This window comes from Plectropomus leopardus, chromosome 22 (genome assembly GCF_008729295.1).
Source record: "Plectropomus leopardus isolate mb chromosome 22, YSFRI_Pleo_2.0, whole genome shotgun sequence".
Classification (NCBI taxonomy): domain Eukaryota; kingdom Metazoa; phylum Chordata; class Actinopteri; order Perciformes; family Serranidae; genus Plectropomus; species Plectropomus leopardus.
Window position 1 is genome coordinate 1,099,826 of NC_056484.1, and position 23,147 is coordinate 1,122,972.

The 23,147-nt window shown below is 40.3% G+C and overlaps 1 protein-coding gene across 2 annotated transcripts in view; it reads right to left on the reverse strand.

Annotated features, from left to right (window-relative positions):
• celf2 (cugbp, Elav-like family member 2) overlaps positions 1–23,147 on the reverse strand; it is a 277,136-nt gene that overhangs the window by 251,152 nt on the left and 2,837 nt on the right. The window contains exon 1 of one of the 2 annotated variants that reach the window (XM_042511585.1): positions 11,755–11,973. The exons of the other annotated variant lie outside the window; for it this stretch is intronic. Coding sequence (XP_042367519.1) covers positions 11,755–11,807 — 53 coding nt within the window. The 5' untranslated portion in view covers positions 11,808–11,973. Of the gene's footprint in view, positions 1–11,754; positions 11,974–23,147 lie in introns of those variants that run through there. 2 annotated transcript variants of the gene reach the window in all.

Here is a 23,147-nt window from a genome sequence, read left to right on the forward strand (position 1 = left end):
CAAAACAAATGATGTCGCTCCAGGTTTCAAAGGGTTAAAGTTACTTTAAAGTTACATACCTAATACTCTACCTTCCTAAATAATCTTTGTTACAGGCTCGAAACGAACTATACACCGCTACATCCTGCAAAACCATCCAGGTGAAATAAAGATTTTGGGAAGTTATCTGCCTCAAAAAGCAGAGAGAAAAGGTTGTCGGCTGTCATCACAGAGCAGTCTGAATTATTTTAAATTGCTAAATGGATTTGAACCACATTTGTGGTCCATCTGAATGTGACAGTTATTGGTTTCAGCCCACATAAACCCAAACTGGTGTTACTCAGTCGACAGTGATCGAGATTGTGATTGAAGACGACTGTGAACCCTCTGCAGTCGATCAGCTGCACTTCCTGCTCCGCTCGCGCCACACACTTTGGATTTCAAAAATGAAACAACAAACAATGCTCTGATTCTCTTCACACTTATTTTTTCTCTTTTCTTTTTCCCCTCCTCCCTTTAGCAACACTCCCGGGTCGCCATCTGCATGGCAACACTCGCAGCGTGACACTTCCATAACCCGGGAGGAGGAGGAGGAGCGGCGGAGCGCTCCCTCTCGCTCCACAGCCCACCCATAATTCATTAGCTCTCCCTCTCGTCGCCTCTATATATTTTTTTTCTCGCTCTGCGGTGTGACCGACGCGGCTCTCTGAAAACTCGTTTGGATATTTTCTGGAATGAAGCTGCTGACAGTCGATATTTCGGCCCGCCATTCAGCAGGTTTTAAATTTGACCGTTTTCACGCCGAAAACCTCATTCAGACAAAAAAGCTGTTTTTTTAGAGCAGAGGTACAAAACTGGCTTTGCTGAGGGGCCACTTCTGATCCATGACAGGAGGCCAGTGGCAAGATTTTAGGATGTTTTGGGCATATCTAGGATTTCAGGATATTTCTCAGAATTTCTGACGTTTTTAGGATCTTAAGACATTTCTAGGATTTTAGGAAATGTATAGGATTTTAGCACATTTCTCAGATTTAAGGACGTTTCTCTTTTTTTAGGATGTTTTCAGGATTTTAGGATAGTTCTTTGCTTTTAGGGCATTTCTGAGAGTTTTCTTGGATTTGAAAGTTTCTGAGATTTTAGAGGATGTTTCTAGGAATTTATAATGTTTCTAGGAATTCAGGACATTTTAAGGTTTTTAAGCACATTTTTCCAATTTTAGGACATTTCTAGGATTTTAGGATGTTTTCAGGATTTTAGAATATTTCTAGGATGATAGCATGTTCCAGATTTAAGCACATTTCTTGGATTTTAGGACATCAGGGTCTTATCTAGGATCTCTGTCGGGGGTGTGGGGGGTCCTCCGCCTGCACTTTGTTTTTGATCAACAGGCTCTATTTTGATGCTGTTTTATGCACTCTGACACCTTATGGAGACTAAAAGTAACAAAACAATTCCCAGTGTCAATCACTTTTTTTTTACTTTGAATTAGAAAATGTTTGGGGGCCACCCGACACCCTATCAGGGGCCAGATTTGGCCCGCGGGTCGTAAGTTGACTATCACTGCTTCAGACCACGAAACAGTAAAATTTACCACTAAAAACAAAGACTGTAACCACAATAATGAGCAAAAAAAATCAGTCAAACTGCATCATGTCAACAATACACAACCTTCACAACCCGACACACCGTTTTTAATAATCTCCCCCTATTGATTGACTAAAATGTAAATAGGTTCCTTTCATGAAATAAAAAGCAATAAACGCAGAACATATCCATCTACATGAAGAGTAATGATTTCTCTGACAGCCTCTGGTGCTGCAGCGCTTCAGTCTGACCTATCGAAGTGATCCCTACGAAGCCAAACACTCGCTCTGATTGGTCAGTTTTTCATTTGGCCTCTGGTCATGCATTGTCTGCATTTTTTTGGCTTCACTTTGAGCATCCATCAGTCGCACGCACACACACACACACACACACACACAAAGAGATTTAATTCCTTTTTTTCTTATTTTCACCGGGCAGAGTGCCAATGTTTTCCTTTCCTTCGCTGACTCTCATCCCCTCCTGCTCCTCTTTCCCTCCCATCCCTCCTCACCCCTCCCCTCCTCTCCTCCACTAAGCTTCCCGTTTCGCTCGCAAGCGAAAGCTGTTTATTTATTCAGACAAGATCTATTTTTCCCTCTCATTTTTCCTCCCCACCCTCCATCCTTTCTCTCTTTCTCTCCTCCATCCTCTTCCTCTTTTCCCCCCTGGTTACATGCTTGTACAGGATCACAGCGAGGAAAAAAGAAAAGAGGAGGGGGGTCTGATGGAAGAGAGCGAAGGAAAACCGCCGCGATTGGAAGGAGAAAAAAAAGAAGAAGGGATGTAAAGACAGAAGGTGGAGGAGAGTCTACTCTATACTTCCTGTGTCTCTTAAGCAGTACTGCATAAAGGCAGTTGTGTGTCACCAGAGAAAACACACACACACACGCACACACGCACGCACACACACACACACACACACACACACAGAGGTACAGCATAAAGCTATTTTATAGGTCTGGCCACTGTGAGAATAAGACTGTAACAAAGTACAGCACTACAATACAGCCAGAGGGGATGATTAGTGTATATGAGCGTGTGTGTGTGTGTGCGTGTTTGTGTGTGTGTGTGTAAGTGTGCAGAGGAGAGAGCGAGAGGTGAGAGAGTGCGGGCAAGAGAGATAGAAATAGAGTGCCGTGCTCCAGGTGGAGCATTATTAGACAGATTTGTCACTTGGCCAATGGCATTAAGAGTGTGTGTGTGTGTGTGTGTTTGTGTGTGTGTGTGTGTGTGTGTGTTGGATGCTTGTATGTGCACAGAGGCTAATGTAAAGGTTGCACAGAGGAGTTTACGTCAGAATAGAAAATGGATCAAAGGAAAAAGCCAATTGGTTTTGGAAAAAAGAAATAAAAAATTAAAATAAAGAAAAAGGGAAAAGCAATCAAGAAAATATGTAGTTAAATAAATTAATACACAAAGTTCATACACATATTCCAATAGATTTCCATGAGTCATGTCTTTTTTATTATGATATAATAGCTATAAAAATTGTATAATATTATTAAAAAAGAATGTAATCAAAAACATTCAAGACACTCCCTCAAAAAAGGGCATTTTTTTCTTCTAAAAATGTTCTGTGATTATTCTTTAAAAAAATATTTATTTTAAAGATAGAATTTTGGCAATTTTTTCAAAGTTTTTGAGGGATTTCTTTTAAAATTTCTTTTAAAATATTTGATTTTTTTTCTCGAAAATTTTTGGGGAGATTTTCGGAGAAAACATGCCCTTCACACTCATTGGCCCGCTGGTTTTTAGGGCAAGTTTTTCTCAAAAGATCACACCATTTATTACAGCCAGAAACTGTATCATTGGATATTCAAATTTCTGATGGTCCTTGAACACATTGTGTTATTATACACATTCGTAAATCAGATTTTAATGACTTCAAAAATTTTCAGAGTATATTTAACTTTCCCAAAAGACATAATAGTACAGAAAGACACAGAAAAAAGCATAAAAGAAAAAGCACAAAAAGAAAAAGTCAGGGTAAAAGGACAAAAAAAATCATAAAAAATATTCTGTTTGTCAGACATTCAGCAGTTGGGTTATGTACCGTACGCACACACACACACACACACACACACGGACACACACATGCAGAACACCATGTGAGGTGTGTGTGCTAAAGTTGAGTTTTAAATCCCTGCGGCTGCTGTTGACGAAGCTGATCTTTTTTGGGGGGAGAAACAAAACAGCAGCTACTGTATCTGCAGTGGCAGCAGCAACATTTGTTTAGTCAAAAATAACATGAAAGAGACAGACAGTGTCCTCTGTGAGTGTGTGTGTGTGTGTGTGTGTGTGTGTGTGTGAGTGTGTGTGTGTGGTGTCTGTGATCTGCAAGCCTGCGGTACGTAATCTCACTTTTGAGAGAAATCAAGCGAAATGAAGAGGATGGAGCAGGAACACACACACACACACACACACACACACACACACACACACACACACACACACACACACACAGAGTAACCTGTGAGCTCTGTGTTTGAAGAATGATGCAACTGAAAATCACTCACTAAAATGTAAATATATATTCAAAATGTGTCAATTTTCACGAGATATGACGTATGACATTCATACCGCACAGCTCGCCTTTACAACCAAACATACTTTCAACAACATGTTGTTGGCATAAAAAATGAAAGTACTGGAAACATCTGTTTTCTTGTGCTGCATTTAGGTGCCTTTTACAAGCTTTTCTTTTTTTAAAAAAAGTTGGGGGGGGTGTCAACAACCAACTTGGAAAAAAAATGTCCCACAAATTCCAAGAAATGAGAAAAAGTTGACAATAAATTTACCTATAAAAGAGGTAAAGAGGCTAACTAGCATATTAATAAAAAAATTAAAACTAAAAGAAAAAAATAGGGTGAATTACCCAGAAAACTGAAGTTTTCATTTTAAAATTATTTTAAAATAAACACTTTTAACTGTTAGCACTTTGAGGTCATTTTCAATTCTTTTAAAATACTTTAATTTTTCTATACTTATTTTATTTTGCTTATTTTAAGGTGATTTTCTTTTTTTTTTTAATAAATTCTTCCTCATTTTTGGGCCATGTCTTGTTAAGCTGCTCGTTGCCTTCTCCACATGTTTTTAAAAAAAATTAAACCAATTTGCCCAGGTTTTAATACCATCAGCTGTTTAAGAAGTATTCACGCCTGTTAATCAGCAGTATGTGTAAAAACGCTGCTGCAGGCAGAACATCCTGCAGAAAAGTGTCACTTAAAGACCCAGTGACATGAAAAACATTTTTCTAGTCGCTGTGTAAATTGTTAATTTCTCTCTTGTTATGTGGCATATATGTGTCAAAAAATCAATATCAGAGTAATTTTATGTCTTCTTTCTTCCTTTAATGTGGTTTCTAACGTTTGATGACTCATCATGCACTCAGGGGTGTCCTCAAAAGTTCATCTAATCAAATTAGACTCAGGGCGACTGGGATTTTTAAGTATCTGAAGTAAAATTACTCAATGTGTAGCATTACAGCGGTCAGATTGCAGGATTCACTGCAGTGTTTTACATTTTTACATCAGAGGCAGCCCACCACGCCTAAAAAAAGACCACCGACGCTTATAATACAAAAATGTATCAATTTTTATGAAATAAAACTTTGAGCATTTGATAAGTTTAGGCGGTATCAGGGTATTATGGTACACCAGGATATGTACACCGTCATAACTACACACACTCCTGAAGGAGCTGGAAGACACAGCAACAGCTGGTGGTGGAGAGAGAAGTTACAGGACTGTAAACAGCCGGCGGCCAGCAGGCAGAGACTGTGGAGGATAAGGGCATCTCTTTTTTACATCTAACTCTGTGAATTAAGGATTTATTTGGACCAAACCGGAGCTGGTGATTGTTGGAACAGTGGACTTAACTAAATTACAAACAAGAGGAACCACAATGCTTCATTTTGTTTCTGTCAAGTTCAAATGAAGTGTGTTTTATGGTGAGTCAAGGAGACAGAGAAGCGACAGAAAGTTGAAATTAAAAGGTGTACAGTTCCATTTCTCTGTTTAATAAGGAATAAATGTATAAAAATATTACTTTTCTTAACATTTTATGGGTTTATATTGTGTTTTTATCAGCCTGAAGAGCTGAAATTTAAGTAGCACACTGGCATTAAGCCTAAGATATAACAATCATGGCCGTCGTTTAAGGCGTCACCTACTACCTAAAATGATCATGGGATGAAATGAGCATGACTATAAAAACATTCATAGGAAAATCCCAGACTTTTATATTAATACATACATATATTATCCGTTTCATTATTGAAACTGGACCAAATGAAGCTCATTTTAATAACTTTGTCGCGACAAAGTTCGCTGGCAATGATTTTGATGATTGTTTTAGTCATAATTTACAGATTTTCTCTTTTCTCCAACACAAAACAGTAACTACAATTAATAATCTGAGGTAAACATCCCCACAAATATGCTCCAGTAACCAGTAAAAGATGTCGTTTGTCTGCTTTTGGTAACATTGAACTGTCTATTTCATTACATACTAATGTATTAAAAAGTGAAATAAGTAGAATTTAATAATGTTGTTTATGTCGCACTTGCATATAAGTGTAGCACACTGTATCGCTGCACTTCCTTTTTAATAAATAATAAAACTACAATACCCACCATACCTTGTGTTAACAGTTACTGGTTTAATGCAGATGACTTGGCAGATTAGCTGACAGTAACTGTGGCTGCAGTTCAATCCATGAAAACGCATTGTATTTCATAATATAATCATGTTTTCTATGAAAGTCTGCAAATAAAGCTGTGAAATAAATGTAATAGAGTAAAAAAGTGCAATATTGAGTAGCAGTGGAAGTAGAAGTACCTCAGAAATGTATTTAAGTAAAAGCAACCGCTGTGAATCCCACATTAATAACTCTGTATTAAAAATATAACCATCATATCAGAGGTGGCATTGACTGAACAATATCCAACTTTTAATAAAACATTGTCTGCTTAACACACACACACACACACACACACACACACACACACACACACACACACACACACCTGGACGAGCCTCGCCTACATGCATTTCTTCCCTTCTGTTCCTCGTCTCTCCTGTAATTTCTAGTCTTTCCCTCTCTGTCATCGTTCCCTCGTCTCTTTTGTGTTTTGTGACGCGCTTTCGCCTCGACTCTGTAATTATCCCTCGCTGATTCCAGGGGGTTCGGAGGAATTCAGCCCTCCCTCTCTTTCTCCCTCTGCCCGCCCCGTCCGCCTCCGTCACTCGGATGCTGAATGCAGTATTGTTCTCTGCTGCTACAAAGCTTTTGATTGACAGCTGTGGGAAGCGGAGAATGAATTTTGAGTCCGCCCCGCGGCACCCCCGACCGTCCCTCCTGCTGCCATCACTTTCATTTCAACTTGTCGCTGGCTTTTTTCCTGCATCACGTCGTTTCAGAGATGTGGAGGTTTAGATAGAGGATCTAGTTGGGGTGTGTCAATCAGCAAAATCTGGGTAAATCATTTGACAAAAATCGGTTGCATCATTAAACAAAACTGAGGTGCATCGTTCAGCAAAAATTTATCATGAGGCAAAAATCGGGGTGTTTCCCTCAGCAAAAATTGGGGTGCAACATTCTGCAAAAATGTCTCATTCAGCTAAAATGTGGGTGCATCACTGGGCAAAAATCAGGGTGCCTCATTTAGCAGAGATTTCAATGCTTGAGTCAGCAAAAATTTGATGACTAATTCTGCAAAAATTGGGGTACATCATTGGGGTGTGGGTGCATAATTCGGCAGATGTTCAGGTGCATCGTTTGGCAAAAATTGGGGTACATCATTGGCAGGAATTTGGGCGCATGAGTTGGCAAAATTTGGTGACTCATATTTGCAAAAATTGGGGTGAGTTATTGGGAAAAAATTGGGTTGCATCATGTTTTGCAAATGTCCAAACTGTAGTTGTGATTCAAACATTGCTTCCATCTCTTACACATATCTCAGTTTATGATGATCTCACATCCACGAGATGACTAAATGTTATCCTGCGAATCAAAATGTGAAGGGTCAGCGTTCTTCTGAGTCATTCTGCTCGATCTTTCCCCCTCACTCAAAGCACCGACCTCGCTCTGCTCCTGAGGCGAGCGCAGCATCCGTCTGAACCATCTGAGGTGTTTCCTCTCAGAATGAAACGCCCAAAAAATAGCTCGTTAGGACAAACGGCGTCATCGTTTACATGCGTCAGAGTCAGGGGCGTTTCGGGAGCCAATCAGGGCAGAGAAGCTGTCATCATCTCGATGGAAGCAGAAGCACAATAAAAACATCACTTCGAAAACATGTTAATGGAAAACAAGAGTCCGAAATAGAGATATTTATTATGTATTATATTTATTATATTTATTATAAGTCGTCGTTATTGAGTCCCTCATTACGACTTCGACATGCTGTTACAGTCTAACCTGCTTTTCCGGAGCTTTTTCCAACACGTCAAAATAAAAAAAATCTGTCAAAAACCCTCAAAAACTTCACCACAATCCAAAGATAAAACACTGACTCTGCAGCTTCACGCTGGTAATATCACTGACTGCCTTTACCGAATGTTTTCGCTCTAACCCCTTAGTCAAACCAGCATAATCCCGAGCGGAGAAAAAGGTCCGGCTTACAGATAAAGCACCACACACACACACACACACACACACTCTCAGGCCACACACACACACACTCTTACACACACACTATCAGAGGGGATTTAAGATTCAAACAGTGGTCTTGGTAATTAGGCAGATGGATTTGTGCCTCTCCTCTCGGTCCGGCGGGATATAAAGCGACACATAATGCAAGCGGAGGAACTCTTTAAGTGGATTAATTAAAACCAACACTGCAGGGTCAAAGGTCAAGCCCTCCCTTTCGCTGTCGACCTCTTTCACTTCCCTTTTTTTTTCCTCGAGCCGCGGGACGGCGCACCTGAATGGATTTTAGATGATTGGACGACAGAGAAACGGACCCCGAAGACATCGAGAGTTTTTTTTTACGCTCCGACTCATTTTTTTGCTGAACACACTTCACACTTTGCACCGAAAAACACACACACTTCATCCTTTAACTGGTCTGGTCGTATTTCTCCTTAACGACACACTTTTATCTCTAAATTCCTGTCTCTGAACATCCAGCGATGATTTAACCAGACAGTAATAGAATAAAAAAACCTGAGCTCTCCTCTCTCCCCTCCCCTAATTGAATACAGAACACACCTCGTCTTTGCCCTGCATGTGTGTGTGTGTGTGTGTGTGTGTGTGTGTGTGTGTGTGTGTGTGTGTGTGTGTGGCGGCTGGATGTAATCAGATGGAATTAATATGCATGCTGTTTCTCATTATGGCATAACTGAACTGCACTTCAGATATGTGACGTGCACCGCGAGAGGCACGGACAGATTTCTAACATCCATCCTCTGCGCTCTCTCTGGAACTGAAGTGTGTGTTCATACGTGTGTGTGTGTGTGCGCGTGTGTGTGTGTGTGTGTGTGTGTGTGTTGCCTGATAGTGCATAAGATAGAGCAGACAGTGAATGCAGAAGGCACTCCCCGCCGCTGATCAGATAACACTTGCTTCGACACGTGCATGCGCACACATTTGTCACTCGCACAAACTCCTTATTGCGTTTAAAGTGAATCAGATTCCACAGAGCTGCATTAATCAGCTAATTGTGCTAATATGCATATCATACTGCCTAATTGTGTCACCGCGGCGAGGTCTCATCTTTCATCTGCACTGATGGTTTTCTCCACAATGTCCTTGTTTTGAAATCTTAATGATGTAACACCTTTTTTTGAGGAAATTTTACAGAAGAAAGCGACAACACAATGCAAAAAAACTCCAGCTGTGTTCAAATTTTCCAAAATGATATCTGACTAAATCAAGTGTTTGTGCTGCTTATCGCTGCTCTTTTGTCGCTCCACAGTGACAACACTTTGTTAATGCTGTGTTTATGGTGTGTGTGTCTGAGCGTGACGGAGGTGAGTCTCATTAGGGAGAGGAGCGACACCGAGAACGCCGCCGAGGTGCTTCATTATCATAAATGATTGAGAAGTGGGCGTGAGTGCTCATCTGTGTGTGTGTGTGTGTGTGTGTGTGTGTGAGCAAGCGAGCTGGTGCGGGTGTGTGTGACCCCGAGAGAGTGTGAGTGACGGGCCGGCGGTAAGCTGGTCTTTATTAAGATGCGCTGTCTTTGGAGAGGGACAGCTGCTCCTGCCTCTTATCTGGAATAACAAAGGTTTAATAAAGAGAGAGACGACGGGGAGGTAAATAATCCTCTTTCTCTCCTCTTCATGCTTCCTTTTTTTGCTTCAGAGTGACTAATCTCACTCAAAAGAACTCTTTTTTTGGATTTCCGGTGCAAAAGTGTACATCTGAAACCAAAATCCTTACTTTTGACCTTTGACCTTTAACCATCTGAAACCTGAGAAAATTGGTTTGATTTCTTTTTGAAACATGGGAGGAAGGAAATGAGCAACTTAAGAAGAAATGACCCCAAATTTTGCATAAATTAGTCAAAAAAGGTAGAAGTATATTAGTGGAGAATTAATAACAAAAAGTGGGCTAAAAAAAAAAAAACACTTGAAAACGTACTTAAAAAATAACAGTTGCTGTGCAACATAATTTTAAACACATATATGATTATTATAAAAAAGTACTCTGGATAATTTTCACTGGCTTCATAACTTAAAAAATATATAAACTAACTAATTTATTCCACTTTGTAGAACATTTCTTACCAAGCTGCTCATTACCATTTTTTCCATGTTTTTGAAAGAATTCAAATCACTTTCAAAGGTATAAATACTTCTAAAAGTACAAGAAAAGTGATGTGGATTCAGGTTTATGATGCCAAAATGGCTGCTGTGAAGCAAATATGTCAATTTTGGCCTCTCAAATGAGCCAAAAGTGACGTTTTAAACGCCACCAGGAGATGTGTCCCTGCTGAGCAAATAGACTGAGAGGAGAGGAGTGTGTGTGTCCGCACAGAAAGTCTCCACTGCGGCTATTTATGAGTGTGTGTCAGGTCAGCTGCGTGCCCTTTTTCTCAGTGTGGATGGTCATCGCCGCCTGTTTGGAAATGACATCATTTAGCCCCCCTCCCTCAATCTGCAGTTTACTGAAATATGCCTGCTCTACATTACTCCGCTCATTTTCTATTTTGGATTTGTGGGTAATGATGGTGGGATGGAGGGCAGCAGCGGGGGGATAAAAATGATAAAAGAGGGGAGAGGCAGCATTAAAAGAATAATTTGAGGGTCTTGAGGGTTCTGTCTCCTCGCTGCCGTTTCTAAAATAGAATTTGCGATAGTCCCCGCCGCCGAGTCTGTCGAGGGAATAATGACTTATTTATCAAATGGCTGAAATATTCAGGGACAAGGCCCTTTTAAATTCCCCGGCTTTTAAATTCATAGGCTTTTCTGCTGAGATGCTTAATGACAGTGAATGTATTCATAGTGATTTGCAGGTCCGAGATAGAGCCGTGTATCCTGCCTGGGAGTCTAATAGCTGTTAGACAAAAAAAAAAAAAGGAGAGTGGCCACTGGAGACAAGGTGAGCAAGGAAAAAGTTTCACCTTTGACCTCATGGGAGGTAATTTGGATCACCTCCTGGTGCTGAGCACTTAAATGTTGTGCATTTTTGGGATATAAAATGTGATGTTCTCTGAAAGGTGGGCGATCAGCCATGAGGACGTTTCAAGAGACATTCCTGGTGGGGGGAGTTTTTCATTTGAGGGAGCACATCAGCATGGGTGGGAGGTGGAAGGAGGGAGGCGGGAGGAGGAGGAGGAGGGTGGTGGGGGTGATATATGAGTGTTATTCCTACTTCTGCGCTGGTATGGAGGAAGTTTGGAGATGATGGTGGTGATGAAGCGCCGCGCGGGGCAGCGTCGCGGGGTTAATGAGATGTACGCAGACACGGAGCAGCTTGCATGCGTCAGACTCCTGACCGAGCAGAGGAGCAGAGGAGCAGAGGAGGGGAGAGAGAGAGAGAGAGGAGCGCGCAAAGTACACTGTCAGCGCAGATTGCAGCCAAAACTGGCGCAAATCCGTGCGTAATTACGCACCGGCAGCTCTCAGAAGGCGGCGACCTCCTCGCCTGTCGCGCCGCGTTCACACCCTTCTCCTAAAAAAAACCCTCTCTGCCTGCTCTCACCCCCCGTTTACGATAGCTGTGGAGGAAACTGACCGGGCGCTTACCTTAACACGTTCCAGCTTTTCAGAGGGTCCAGGTCTGAAATTATAGAAACCATGGTCGAGCGGCTGGGCAGCACCGGGAGAGGGAGGGGGTGCGGCGGGAAAAAAGATCGAAAGAAAAAGCGGCGCAAAGGCTTGTAAACTCCGTCTGCGAAAGGCAGCAGCGATTGCTCGGATGCAACCCGTCCTGGTTGTTCAGAGGGTGATGAGCGCTGTCACAGCTCGCTCTCTCTCTCTTCCTCCCTCTCTCTCTCTCTCTCTCTCTTCCTCCCTCTCTCTCTCTCTCTCTCTGTTGCTCTCCCTCTCTCTCTCTCCCTCCGCCCCCTGCGCTCTGCAGGCGCGTCTCCGCGCTTCCTCCGGTCCCTCTTCCACAGACAGGCTGCTGCTGCTGCAGACATGTACAGTAGAGGAGGGTAAACCCACCTCGGAAACTCATTTAACCATCTTCTGTTGTTTTAATACACCGGGGGAAAGAGTTTACACACCTTCTTTTTTAGGGCTGTACAATTTGCACACTGCAAAAAGTGTCCACACCAGCGTGTTTTGTAAATTTTTAGGCTTAAACCTCCTGCGAGGATTGATTTTTTGTCAGTGGGGAAGACATGATTCACAATTTGAGTATTTTAACAGGAAATTTGCAAGAAAGTTGAACTTATTGTAAGAAATCTGGAATGACATCACTTGTCTTGTGCCGCTTCATGACGCCTTTCACAAGTATTTAAACCTTAAAAAACTGAGCAAATCGGTGCAATTTCCTTCAAAAACATCCGTAATAAGGAAATGAGCAACTTGGTAAGAAATATTCCACAAAATTTAAGAAAGAGATTCAGGGAAATATTTTTAAAAATGCTCAAGAAAAATGTCTAGGGGAAAAAAAAGAAAAAAACAAAATTTAGAAGTATCATAATTACACATTTAAAACTGTGGATTTATTAGAACTTTTATAAAACTATTTTTAAAAAGGTAGGAAAAAAATTCTAGGGAAAAATGGAAAAATGTCTAGGGAAAAAGCAAAAAATGTGTTGGAAAAAGTAAGAAGTAGGGAAAAACGAAATTGTTACAAAACGTAGAATTTTTTAAGCATTTTTCACAGGTCATTTCTTTCTTTTCTCATTTTTCAAATTTACAGGCAATTTTCTTAATTTTTTTTTTTTAATAATTTCTTGCTATTTTTTTCCCAGGTAATTTTCTTGTTATTTTTTCTTGTATTTTATTTTTTAAAACTTTTTTAACCATCATGTCCTTGATTTTTTTAAAATAATATTTTTTCTATTAAAATACATTTTCAGTAATTTTTACTTTTTAATAGATCTTGCAAATTTATCATTTCTAATTTTTTTGTTTATTTACTTCTCATCATGTTTTTGAAAGAAAGCAAGCTTATTTGTGCAGGTTTCAAAGGGTTAAAGTCATGTCATAAGTTTAACTTTTTATTGATTTACCTGAAATTGTGAAAAAAATAAAATACATTTTATTCATAAAGCACTTTTCACAGTACTCAAAGACAAAAACAAAGTCAACTAAAGTAATTACCCTGCAAATTAAGTAAAAAACCACAATTAAAGCAATAACCAAATTAAAAGTTTCCTGCTAAAGCCTTGTCTGATGTTTTATTACGTGAAACTTCTGGATGTGAAATATTCTCAGACTTTGTCCGCTGAAGTGCGTCTGTTACTGAGCTGGACGCATCATCGCAGCCCCTGCAGAGCATCTCTGTCTCTGCTGCTCCCTGTCAGCGCCGACTTCCTGTCTGACACCACCACATCCTGTTGATAACTGTTTTTTTTTTTTACTTTTTCTACACCCCTCCCCTCGATATGAGCAGATGCGTCATCCCTGGCGAAGAATGACAAGGCAACAGCCAAGTCCCACCTATTCGGAACTATTCTGAGCTGCTATCTATTTGCTCGTTGGATAAAAACAGATGAGCCCCGATGGAGAAAAAAAAAAGAAAGAGTCGAGTGTGACGACTGTGTCTGTTTCACATAATTGTCTGGGACAACAGAACAGAGTCGGAGTCTCTGCCAAAGTTGCCGAGTTACAGCACAAGTGCTTTTGTTATGATTTTATGATATTAGTCAGCACACGTGCACTCGCTGATAAGGGTCAGCTTGAGAGGAAGCTGCAGTGAGTTTTGGCTTGGGGAAAAAAAGCCCTTTGAATATAAGACATAACTCTTTTTTAAGCTTGAGTATTTTTAGTTTCAACAGCTGGTTTGAGTATTTTAACCCTTTGAGATCTGAGCAAATAGGCTTGCTTTATTTCAAAAACACAAGGAGAAGGAAATGAGCAAATAAAAAGATATTACCCCAATATTTGCAAGACAATTTTAAAATTACCCAAAAATTAGTAAAAAAAAATAATAAACTATATAATGAAAAAGGGAAAAAACAAACAAGACTTCAAAAAGTGCTTAAAAAATTGCAAGAAATTTGAAAAAAATACAAAACATACCTGAAAATTAGTTTAAAAATCAAAAAAAGAAAAAAAAGGAAATGACCTGAGAAAAAATGCTGAAAAATTAATATAATTCTGTGAAATGATTTTAGATATGTAATTATGATAAATAAATACATTAAAAATAAATGACAAACATTTCCTAGCTTAGCATAGCTTTTTTTCTTTTTCCCCCCCAGACATTTTCCTATTTTTTCATTTTCCCCAAGCATTTAAAGAATATTTTTTTAAATCTACTAATTTCTTGCAATTTGTCGAACATGTCTTACCAAGTTGCTCTTTGTCTTTTTTGCCATGATTTTGAAAGAAATTGCACCAATTTGCTCAAAGTTCAAAGGTTAAAATACTTGGGATAAGTGTCTGAAAGAAGGACAAGAAAAGTGATGTTACTGCAGTTTTTTAAATTCTTACAATAAGTTCAGTGTTCATGCAGTAATCTCTGCATCCTGAGAAAATCCTGTGGAAACTGGATTGATTTCTTTGAAATGCATGGAAAGAAAGAAATGAGCAATGAAAGAAGAAATGACCCAAAAGTTCAAAAAAATTACCTGAAAATAAGATATAAAAAATAAATAAAATAAAATCCAAACATAATTTTAAGTATGAAATCATGATGATTCTTTTTTCCTTCAGGATTTTTAAACATATTTTTTTCTGAATCTACTAATATTTGCAATTTGTGTCACATTTCTTGCCAAGTTGCTTAGTGCCTTATTACCCACATTTAAAAAAAAATGCTGAAGGTTCAAATGTTTAAATACTTGTGAAAGTCTTCTGAAAGCAGCACAGGATAAGTGATCTCACCCCATCTTTTAAAGGGTTAAATCATGTGCAATAAGAGAACCGCAACGTCCATCTAATAAAGTTCAACATTCTTAAAAATGACCCAAATTATTGTTGCAAGGCTCTCTACACTGATAAAATGTGAGGTAATTTCGAGCAGACGTTCTGCAGAGCGAGGAGCTGCTTCACATGGCGGCGAGCAGAGAATCCGAGCTCCGAGTCGAGCACACTGAAGGTAAGACAACAGTAATGCAAAGCTACAGCCGGCGCTCTCAGCATCAGCAGCCATACTGCACCGGCTTTAAATAGACTCAATTGGACATCTGCTTTACTGAGGAGGAGGAGGAGGACGAGGAGGATGGAGAGAGTTGACAGCATCTCTCTCCTCTTCCTCTGTCTCTATTTCTGTCTCCCGCGCCCGTATAGACACGAACGCTCGCACGCACGAACATCAGAGAGATCAAACAGAGTTTAGCTCTCCCTTGCACGCCTCTAATTTCTGCATGATAATCACGTTGGCAGGCCTGACGTCTCCGAGTAGGTGTTGGTGCATCTGCACAAGTTATACACCATATATACATACACCTGTCTGCAGGAGCCAGCGAGACCATCGAGAGGTTTTAATTATCTGACTGGTTTCTCTTCAGTTTCTCTTCATCTCTTCATCTCTTCAAAGTTTTATTAGGACGACACAGAGGTTATGTTTTTTCTTTGTTTGTTTTGGTCTCGTCTCTCCCTCATTATACTGTTTCATATTGTAACTTATCGAAACTCAATACATGAACTCATTCACTAATTTATTTTAAGTGTGTGTACATGTGTTTGTGAAGTGCTTTGTAATTGCATGTTTTAATAAGTGCTATATAAATAAAGCTTTAATGGGCAGCATTGGTTTCCAACCTTTCGCACGGGACATGCCCCCCCCCCCTCAATATTTACAGCATGTGCATTTGTTCTGCACGAAAAACAAAAAAACATTAAAGTAGCGAGTACACTTTTCAACATGTTATACCTGCAATAGTTCATATGATATCAAACAAATTAGCGCCCCACAAATGCGTCATCACGTAAAATACTCAAAGTAAAGTTGCGTAGGTTAGATTTAGTAAAGTAAAAATATGGAGGTTAGGTTTAGAAAAATAAAGTTACATGGTTTAGTTAGGTTTCGGAGAATAAAGGTAAGTAGGACTGGTTCAAGAAAAGAAACATGTTTGGGTGTCGTCTAGTTACGTATTCCACGTAAAGTTACACAGGTTAGGTTTTAAAAAGTAAAGTTACATAGTTAAAATTTAGGAAAGTCAAGTTCAGAAGTTTAGGTTTTAAAAAGTAAAGTTACATAGGTTAAGTTTAGAAAAAGAAACATGGTTGGGTCTCATCACATTATGCACTTAACGTGAAGTTACATCTGTTTTTTTTTTTAGAAAAGTAAAGTTATGTAGTTTTGTTTGTTTTGTTTAATTTAAAGTAAAGTTATGAGGATTAGGTTTCAGAAAGTAAAGTTACAAAGGTTAGGTTTTGGAAAAGAATCGTGGTTGGGTGTTGTCACGTTTACTTACTGTAAAGTTATGTAGGTTAGATTTGAGAAAAGAAACAATTCAACGTACCTTAAATAACTCAAAGTTCACTTGGTTTCACACAGGACACAAACACAGGTCTCCAGGGGGAAAGTCCTGTGTTTGTTTGATCCATCAATCACCCAAACCAGCCTCATTATGCAGACCTTCGCAGACTAACCCTAACCCTAACCCTAAAAAGCTCTGGAAAGTTTCTTCATAATTATCATATTTATATTCTTAAAGTTATGTTACAGCATTATTATGCATTTTTAAGCACTTGTTCCAAAGTATTTTTTGTTTTCTTTCCCCTTTTCTTTTTCATAAATGTGGTAATTTTTTTTTTTTTTTTTTTTACTAATTTTCAGGTAATTTTCTTGTCCTTTTTACTAATTTCTAATTTTGGGGTAATTTCTTTTTTCGTTGCTTCTTTAGTTGCTCACTGCCTTCTTCCCATGTTGTTGAATGAAATCAAGGCAATTTTCTCAGGTTTCAAAGGGTTAATGGCATGAGAGCTATGGCACTAAAACGACAGAGCAACACTTTTGAGAAATATAGTTGACAAGTGTGTCTGAAAAGTCGTTAAGTGATTTTTACTGCACTCCAATTTCACACAAAGTCTACCGTCCAGAAAGAGACATGCAAAGACATGCAAAAGACCTGCAAAGACACAAAATATTACTTCATAGCTACAAATAAGAACTACAAAAATTGGCAAAGCAACCACAAAAAGACCAAAAAAGGATTCTGAGAGAGAAAACCCCAGAGAAGACACAAAATGACTTCATAGAGACAAAAACTATAATAATAAAACAAAAAAAGGTAAAACCACTATAAAAGTCTGGGTCTCTTCCTCTTATGTAGGTGGTGGGGCCTGTTTCATATCTATGCCCGCAGGCTAATTGACTCAAAATCCGCCCCTGGCTATCATCGAAACACCAACCCGTCCTGCACTGATGACGCAGTCCTTGTCTGGGACGCTTTATGGTTTATTCGTAGTCAAATTCATCCGAGAAGACACTTATTTAGAGCTGTCCACTCGTGATGGATAACACAAGATGCATCTTAATACCAGTCGCCCACGAGTCACCTGACGTGGCAATTAAAATCGGCTCCTCGTTCACTTAAATCACCAATCTTTGATCTCAGATTTTTTTCCCGCACAAATATAACTCATGTAATTAATGTGCCGCGGTGTTCAGCACAGGAGAGTTCTCAGCGGCTGTGATATGATGAATAATAATGTGCAATAATTCAAAGTAAAAGCATATAATGTTCCACTTTACATAGAATAATTACACATCACAAATGAGTTAAGTTAACTCAAGAAACTAAAGATAAATCAAAGTAAGACAGATGCAGCAAAGCGGGGATACGCAACTCGCTCAGCTTTGGGGACACTTTTCAAAATGAAAGGGGGCCAGGGGCCAGCTGCTGCAGCCCTAACAATGTTTCGAGGATTTTAGGACAATTCAAGGAATTTAGGACGTTTCAAGGATGTTAGGATGTGTGTAGGATTTTAGGACGTTTTTAAGGTTTCAGGACATTTCTATGATTTTAGTACATTTCTTGGATTTAAGGACCTTTTGGGACATTTTTAAGTTTTTCACCTCATCTTTTGGATTGTAGGACATTTCAGGGATTATGGGATGTTTCAAGGTTTTCAAGACATTTTTAGGATTTTAGAAATTCTCCTGGATTTGAGGACCTTTCTAAGATTTTATGTAATTTCCAGGATTTTAGGATGTTTCTTAGATTTTTAGGACATTTTTAGGATTTTAGAACTTTTCTAGGATTTGAGGACGTTTTTAGGACTTTTGTCATCTTTAGGATTGTAGGACATTTCAGGAATTTTAGGTAATTTCTCAGATTTTAGGATGTTTCTTAAACTTAAGGATGTTTGTAGGATTTTTGGACATTTGGGACTCCGTCAGGGGGTGAGGGGGATCCTCCAGTGAAAGGCTGGCGCCTGATAGGGCGCCACTGAGCACCAGCATGGCACAACTGCGACTCACACTCGTGTCACATCGTGAACTGCGAATGATGTCAATCATCTGAATCTGTGTGAACACACACACCCTGCATCCCGTTATTGAGCAAAGGATTAAAAAGTCCTCGGACTCTCGCTGTCACACACACTCAGGTACACATATTGACACGCGTGTATTCATCATGCGCCGACACAGCCGAAACGATATCAGCATGATAAACACCTTGTATTTCCCCCCGGCTTCTTTATTCGACAAAATCAGGCAGATCTGAGGACAAGCCTTGAGGTTTATGTCATCATGCATATGTGATGTGCATTTCAAATCTAAACAAAGTCAGTGTATCTTAAAACCACCCACTGAATACAGATTCCCATTTTACCTCGATCCATTTAAAGGGGGGGCGGGGGGCTGGAGATGAGAGGGAAGGAAAAAATAAGCAGAGGAGAGGATGTGGATGAAATAAGTATGGGGGGATTATTTCATAAACGACAGAATTTTCTTTTCTGTGTAAGTCATTTGATCCTGTCAAATATGCCTAAAGCCATACGCCCACGTGCTCATTGTCTGAAAAATGCTCAGTTTATGAGAATCTCCCCCCTTTCAAACAATGAGCGGAGCGCTTGGCTGCTCCACATCAGCCGAGTAAAACCGGGAGAAGGCAAATGAGATTTAAATCGGGGGACGCAAAGTGACACACACACACACAAAGACACACACACACACAGACACACACACACACACACACACACAGGAGAACGGCCCAGTGAGCTTGCTCGTTTGTTGGTCCCAAGTCGCAATCAGTGCGCTAAATTGCAGGAGGCCTCCGTGTGTTGTGTTTACCTCCAGGACGGTCGACATAGATGCAGGATAAACAGAGCGGCTATCTCGCCCATCTGGACCCGCCGCATCTCGAACAACATCTCAACTAATTTCCATTTACAGAAGGAAGACTGCAGCGCTCGCACACAGGCAGAGACTTTCTGCACATTTCTACTTCATTTACATGATCTGAACGTGTTGGATTCATTATAGGGCAGGCGATGTGGAACAAAGTCTTATCACAATATTTTTTTTCATATCAGTTGATATCGATATGTATCACGATATACATCACATCACTATTTCTGTTGAGCTTAAAGGTTCCTTTGACTCCTGAGTGAGATATGAAGATATCATCAGGTTAATTTTGGTTTAAATGTTTATTTTCTGTCCGACATTGAACATGACAAATATACTGTAGAACCGGCGTCACCAACTGGAGGACCTGTTCTACTGAAATATCAGCAATAATTAAAGATTTTACTTTGATTACAATTAAAGGATGATTATTTTGCTTTTTGTGGTTTGTTTCTTCAGGTAAATTGAAGCACATTGTGCTGATAACAGGCCAACCTCTCCTGACTGCAGGACTCTGACTTCAGCTTCTGTCAAACTTCTGTGCTGTTAATCATTTTACTCAGGAATTAAAAACTTTTGAGGAGGCCTACTTCTCCTGTAGCTGCCAACAGCCTGCCAACATCAGACATATCCGCGCGGACACGACTGTCATATAGGTCCGTGCTGAAAAGCCGTCGGACATGTGCGCTCGCTGGAGCGGGCTGCCGGACGTATAATATCAGAATGAAAATATCTTGTCATTATCATCATTTAAATTCAGCTTACATTTCAGCCATTATTTCCCTGTCTGTGATTTTTTTATGTTGTCCTAAATTATGCAGTAATTAGAAAAGTCTGTTTAAATGTGAGCGCTGTTAATTAATCATCAATAATCGGTCTGACGATCGATGATGATAATTGCGGTATCACCTTGAAGATGGTCCTAAAATCTGAGAAACATCCTCGAATCCTAGAATCATGTAGCGCTGCTCCACTGGCCCCTGGCCCCTGTCATTTTGTAAAAGTGGCCCCTAAGCAAAGCACTAAAATAAAAGTTTTTCCACAAAGACTGAGAAAATGGACAGCGCCCTGAAAATTTTAGCCATCATTCCCAAATTTGTCAAATTATCATCTGATTTCCAGCCAAAGCTGGCAACACTTCCTGTGCATCTCTCTCTCGTTTTTCTCTCCTTTTCTTGGGAGGAGTTTGAAAAATGATACGCTCAGAGTGAGTGGAAGGGAAATGGAGAGAGTAAGAGAAAGCGCTCGGCAGAGCGGCGTCCAGGCGAATCGGAGGAGAGAAAATGCGGAGAATGAGCGATTGAACCGGTGTGGGAGAGCGAGTGGGTGATGGAGCGAGCGAGGGAGACAGAGAGAGAGAGAGGGAAAAGAGGAAGAGGAAGGAGAAGAGGTGGAGGAGGAGGTGGAGGATATATTTAGAGCTGCTCCTAATCAACTTCTCCGTCAGCTTGTGTCTGTGGGGGCGAAAGGGAGAGCGAGAGGAAGAGGGAGAGAGAGGGAGAGCGAGAGGAAGAGGGAGAGAGAGGGAGAGCGAGAGGAAGAGGGAGAGAGAGGGGGAGAGCGAGAGGACGAGGGAGAGAGAGGGAGAGAGCCACGCAAGTTCAACACTAAAAATCAATATGCAGCCCGAGCGAGAGGAAGAGGGAGAGAGAGGGAGAGAGGGAGAGCGAGAGAGAGGAGGAGAGAGGGAGAGCGAGAGGAAGAGGGGAGAGAGGGGAGAGAGGAGAGGAGGGAGAGTGTAGGGAGACGAGGACGAGAGAGAGAGGGAGAGAGCCACGCAAGTTCAACACTAAAAATCAATATGCAGCCCACTCGCTCACTGAGAGCAGCGTCCAGAGAGGGGGAGGGGGGGTGGGGGGGGGGGGGGTGCTTTAGTTTCGTCACTGTGGAAGCGATCGTCATGTAAAATGCAGATTTAGGTTATAGAGGTAAAAAAGAGACCAGTTTCTGAATCACGTCACCTGTGCTCGTTATAAACAGGTGGTTCAGAGCAATAATCTGATTGGTCCACACGACATTTAGAGCCCACCTGCCTCATCACTTCAAAAAATCACTTTTTGCCGTTTCTTAATCAAGGATCTTAACGAATCGTGATTTTAATTTCAGGCAGCGGATGAAGGCCGTTTTTAGAATAATATCAGTTAATATTAATTTCACTACATCCAAGAGGGAAAACTTCACAAATGGTGTAAACCACCGTTAAACTTCAATTCTGGCTATTATTCGCTTAAATCCATGAAGGCATCAGGCTCATATTTGGGGACAGGACGTTATTACCTTTCACACAAAATTGTTGCTCAAGATGGGAAATAAAATCTTTCTTTCTTCATCTATCTATTTATTTGTTTATTTAAAACACGTGGGAAGAAGGTAAGGAGCAACAAAAGAAGAAATGACTGGCAAAAAAATATCTGTGAAGAGAACAAGAAATTACCTAAAAATTTGCACCTCCTTTCAAAAAAAAAAAAACAAAAAAGGAAAAAAATCGATAAATTAAAACAAATAAAAAATACATAGCCAGAAATAACCTGAAATAAATGTTCGAAATTATAATAATTCTGTAAAATTATTTCAAATATATAATAAAGAATATAGTTTACTGGACATATTCTCTAATGCTATAAATGTATACGAATCCCAGAAACATCCTCAAATCCTGGAAACTATTGCAACTAGTATTTCAAACATGTTTATAATGTGTCTCCATGTCTCTTATGGCTCCGAAATCAAACACCTCGACATCCACTGAGAGGTGTAAACGGCTAAAGAAATCACACTGATGTGACTTTGGACTGAAAAAAGGGGGATGGATTTTGGTTTAATTTGCAGCACAATTCAAGTGTTTATCAACCTTTTCACAATAAAAGCGGCATCTTATCGGACCGTCTCTATAAATGCATGTATGTGTGTGTGTGTGTGTGTGTGTGTGTGTGTGTGTGTGTGTGTGTGTGTGTGGATATTGATAGGTCTGACTTCAGGTCAATACTGTGTGGGTTATAATGAAGCTGAGATGCAGGAATGATATTAACGAGAGCGTTTAACAGAGGAGGAGGAGGAGGAGGAGGAGGAGGGTCACAGCTCATATACATTTTTCTAATTCTTGTGATGAAATCTATTTGACGCCGACGTCCCGCTCTTCATAAAACGGCCCTCACATCTCCTGTTTCCTTCGGTTGGTTTTCGGCCCTCCTCTCCCCTCCCCTCCCCTCCCCTCATCTCTCATTAGCTGATGATCGATCCTCTCCCTGTGTAGCCCACACAGAGAGAAAACGCAATTAGAGCATTGACCAAACGATTGTGTGAACTGCTGCTCGATAGGTAATCATCACCTGAGAGAGGCGGCGGGCGGGTTAGAGAGGACGGAGCCGGGGCCGAAGGGTGAGTTTGGGGTGAGGGAACGCTGAGGGCAAACTGTGAGTAAACTGAGAATGTGGGAGCGGAAGAAGAGGAGGGCCGAAAACCAACCGAAGGAAACAGAAGATGTGAGGGCCGTTTTATGAAGAGCGGGACGTCGGCGTCAAATAGATTTCATCACAAGAATTAGAAAAAGGTCACTGCGAGGGATCGGCCCAAAGGAAGAGACTTTGTTTTTCATACTGGAGCCAAATAACAAAATATATCCAGAAAAATACAGCAAGCGCAGCAGGGATATTTAACACTTTTGCAAAATGACAGCAGGCCAGGGGCCAAACGCAGCAGCCAAATACATGTTTCT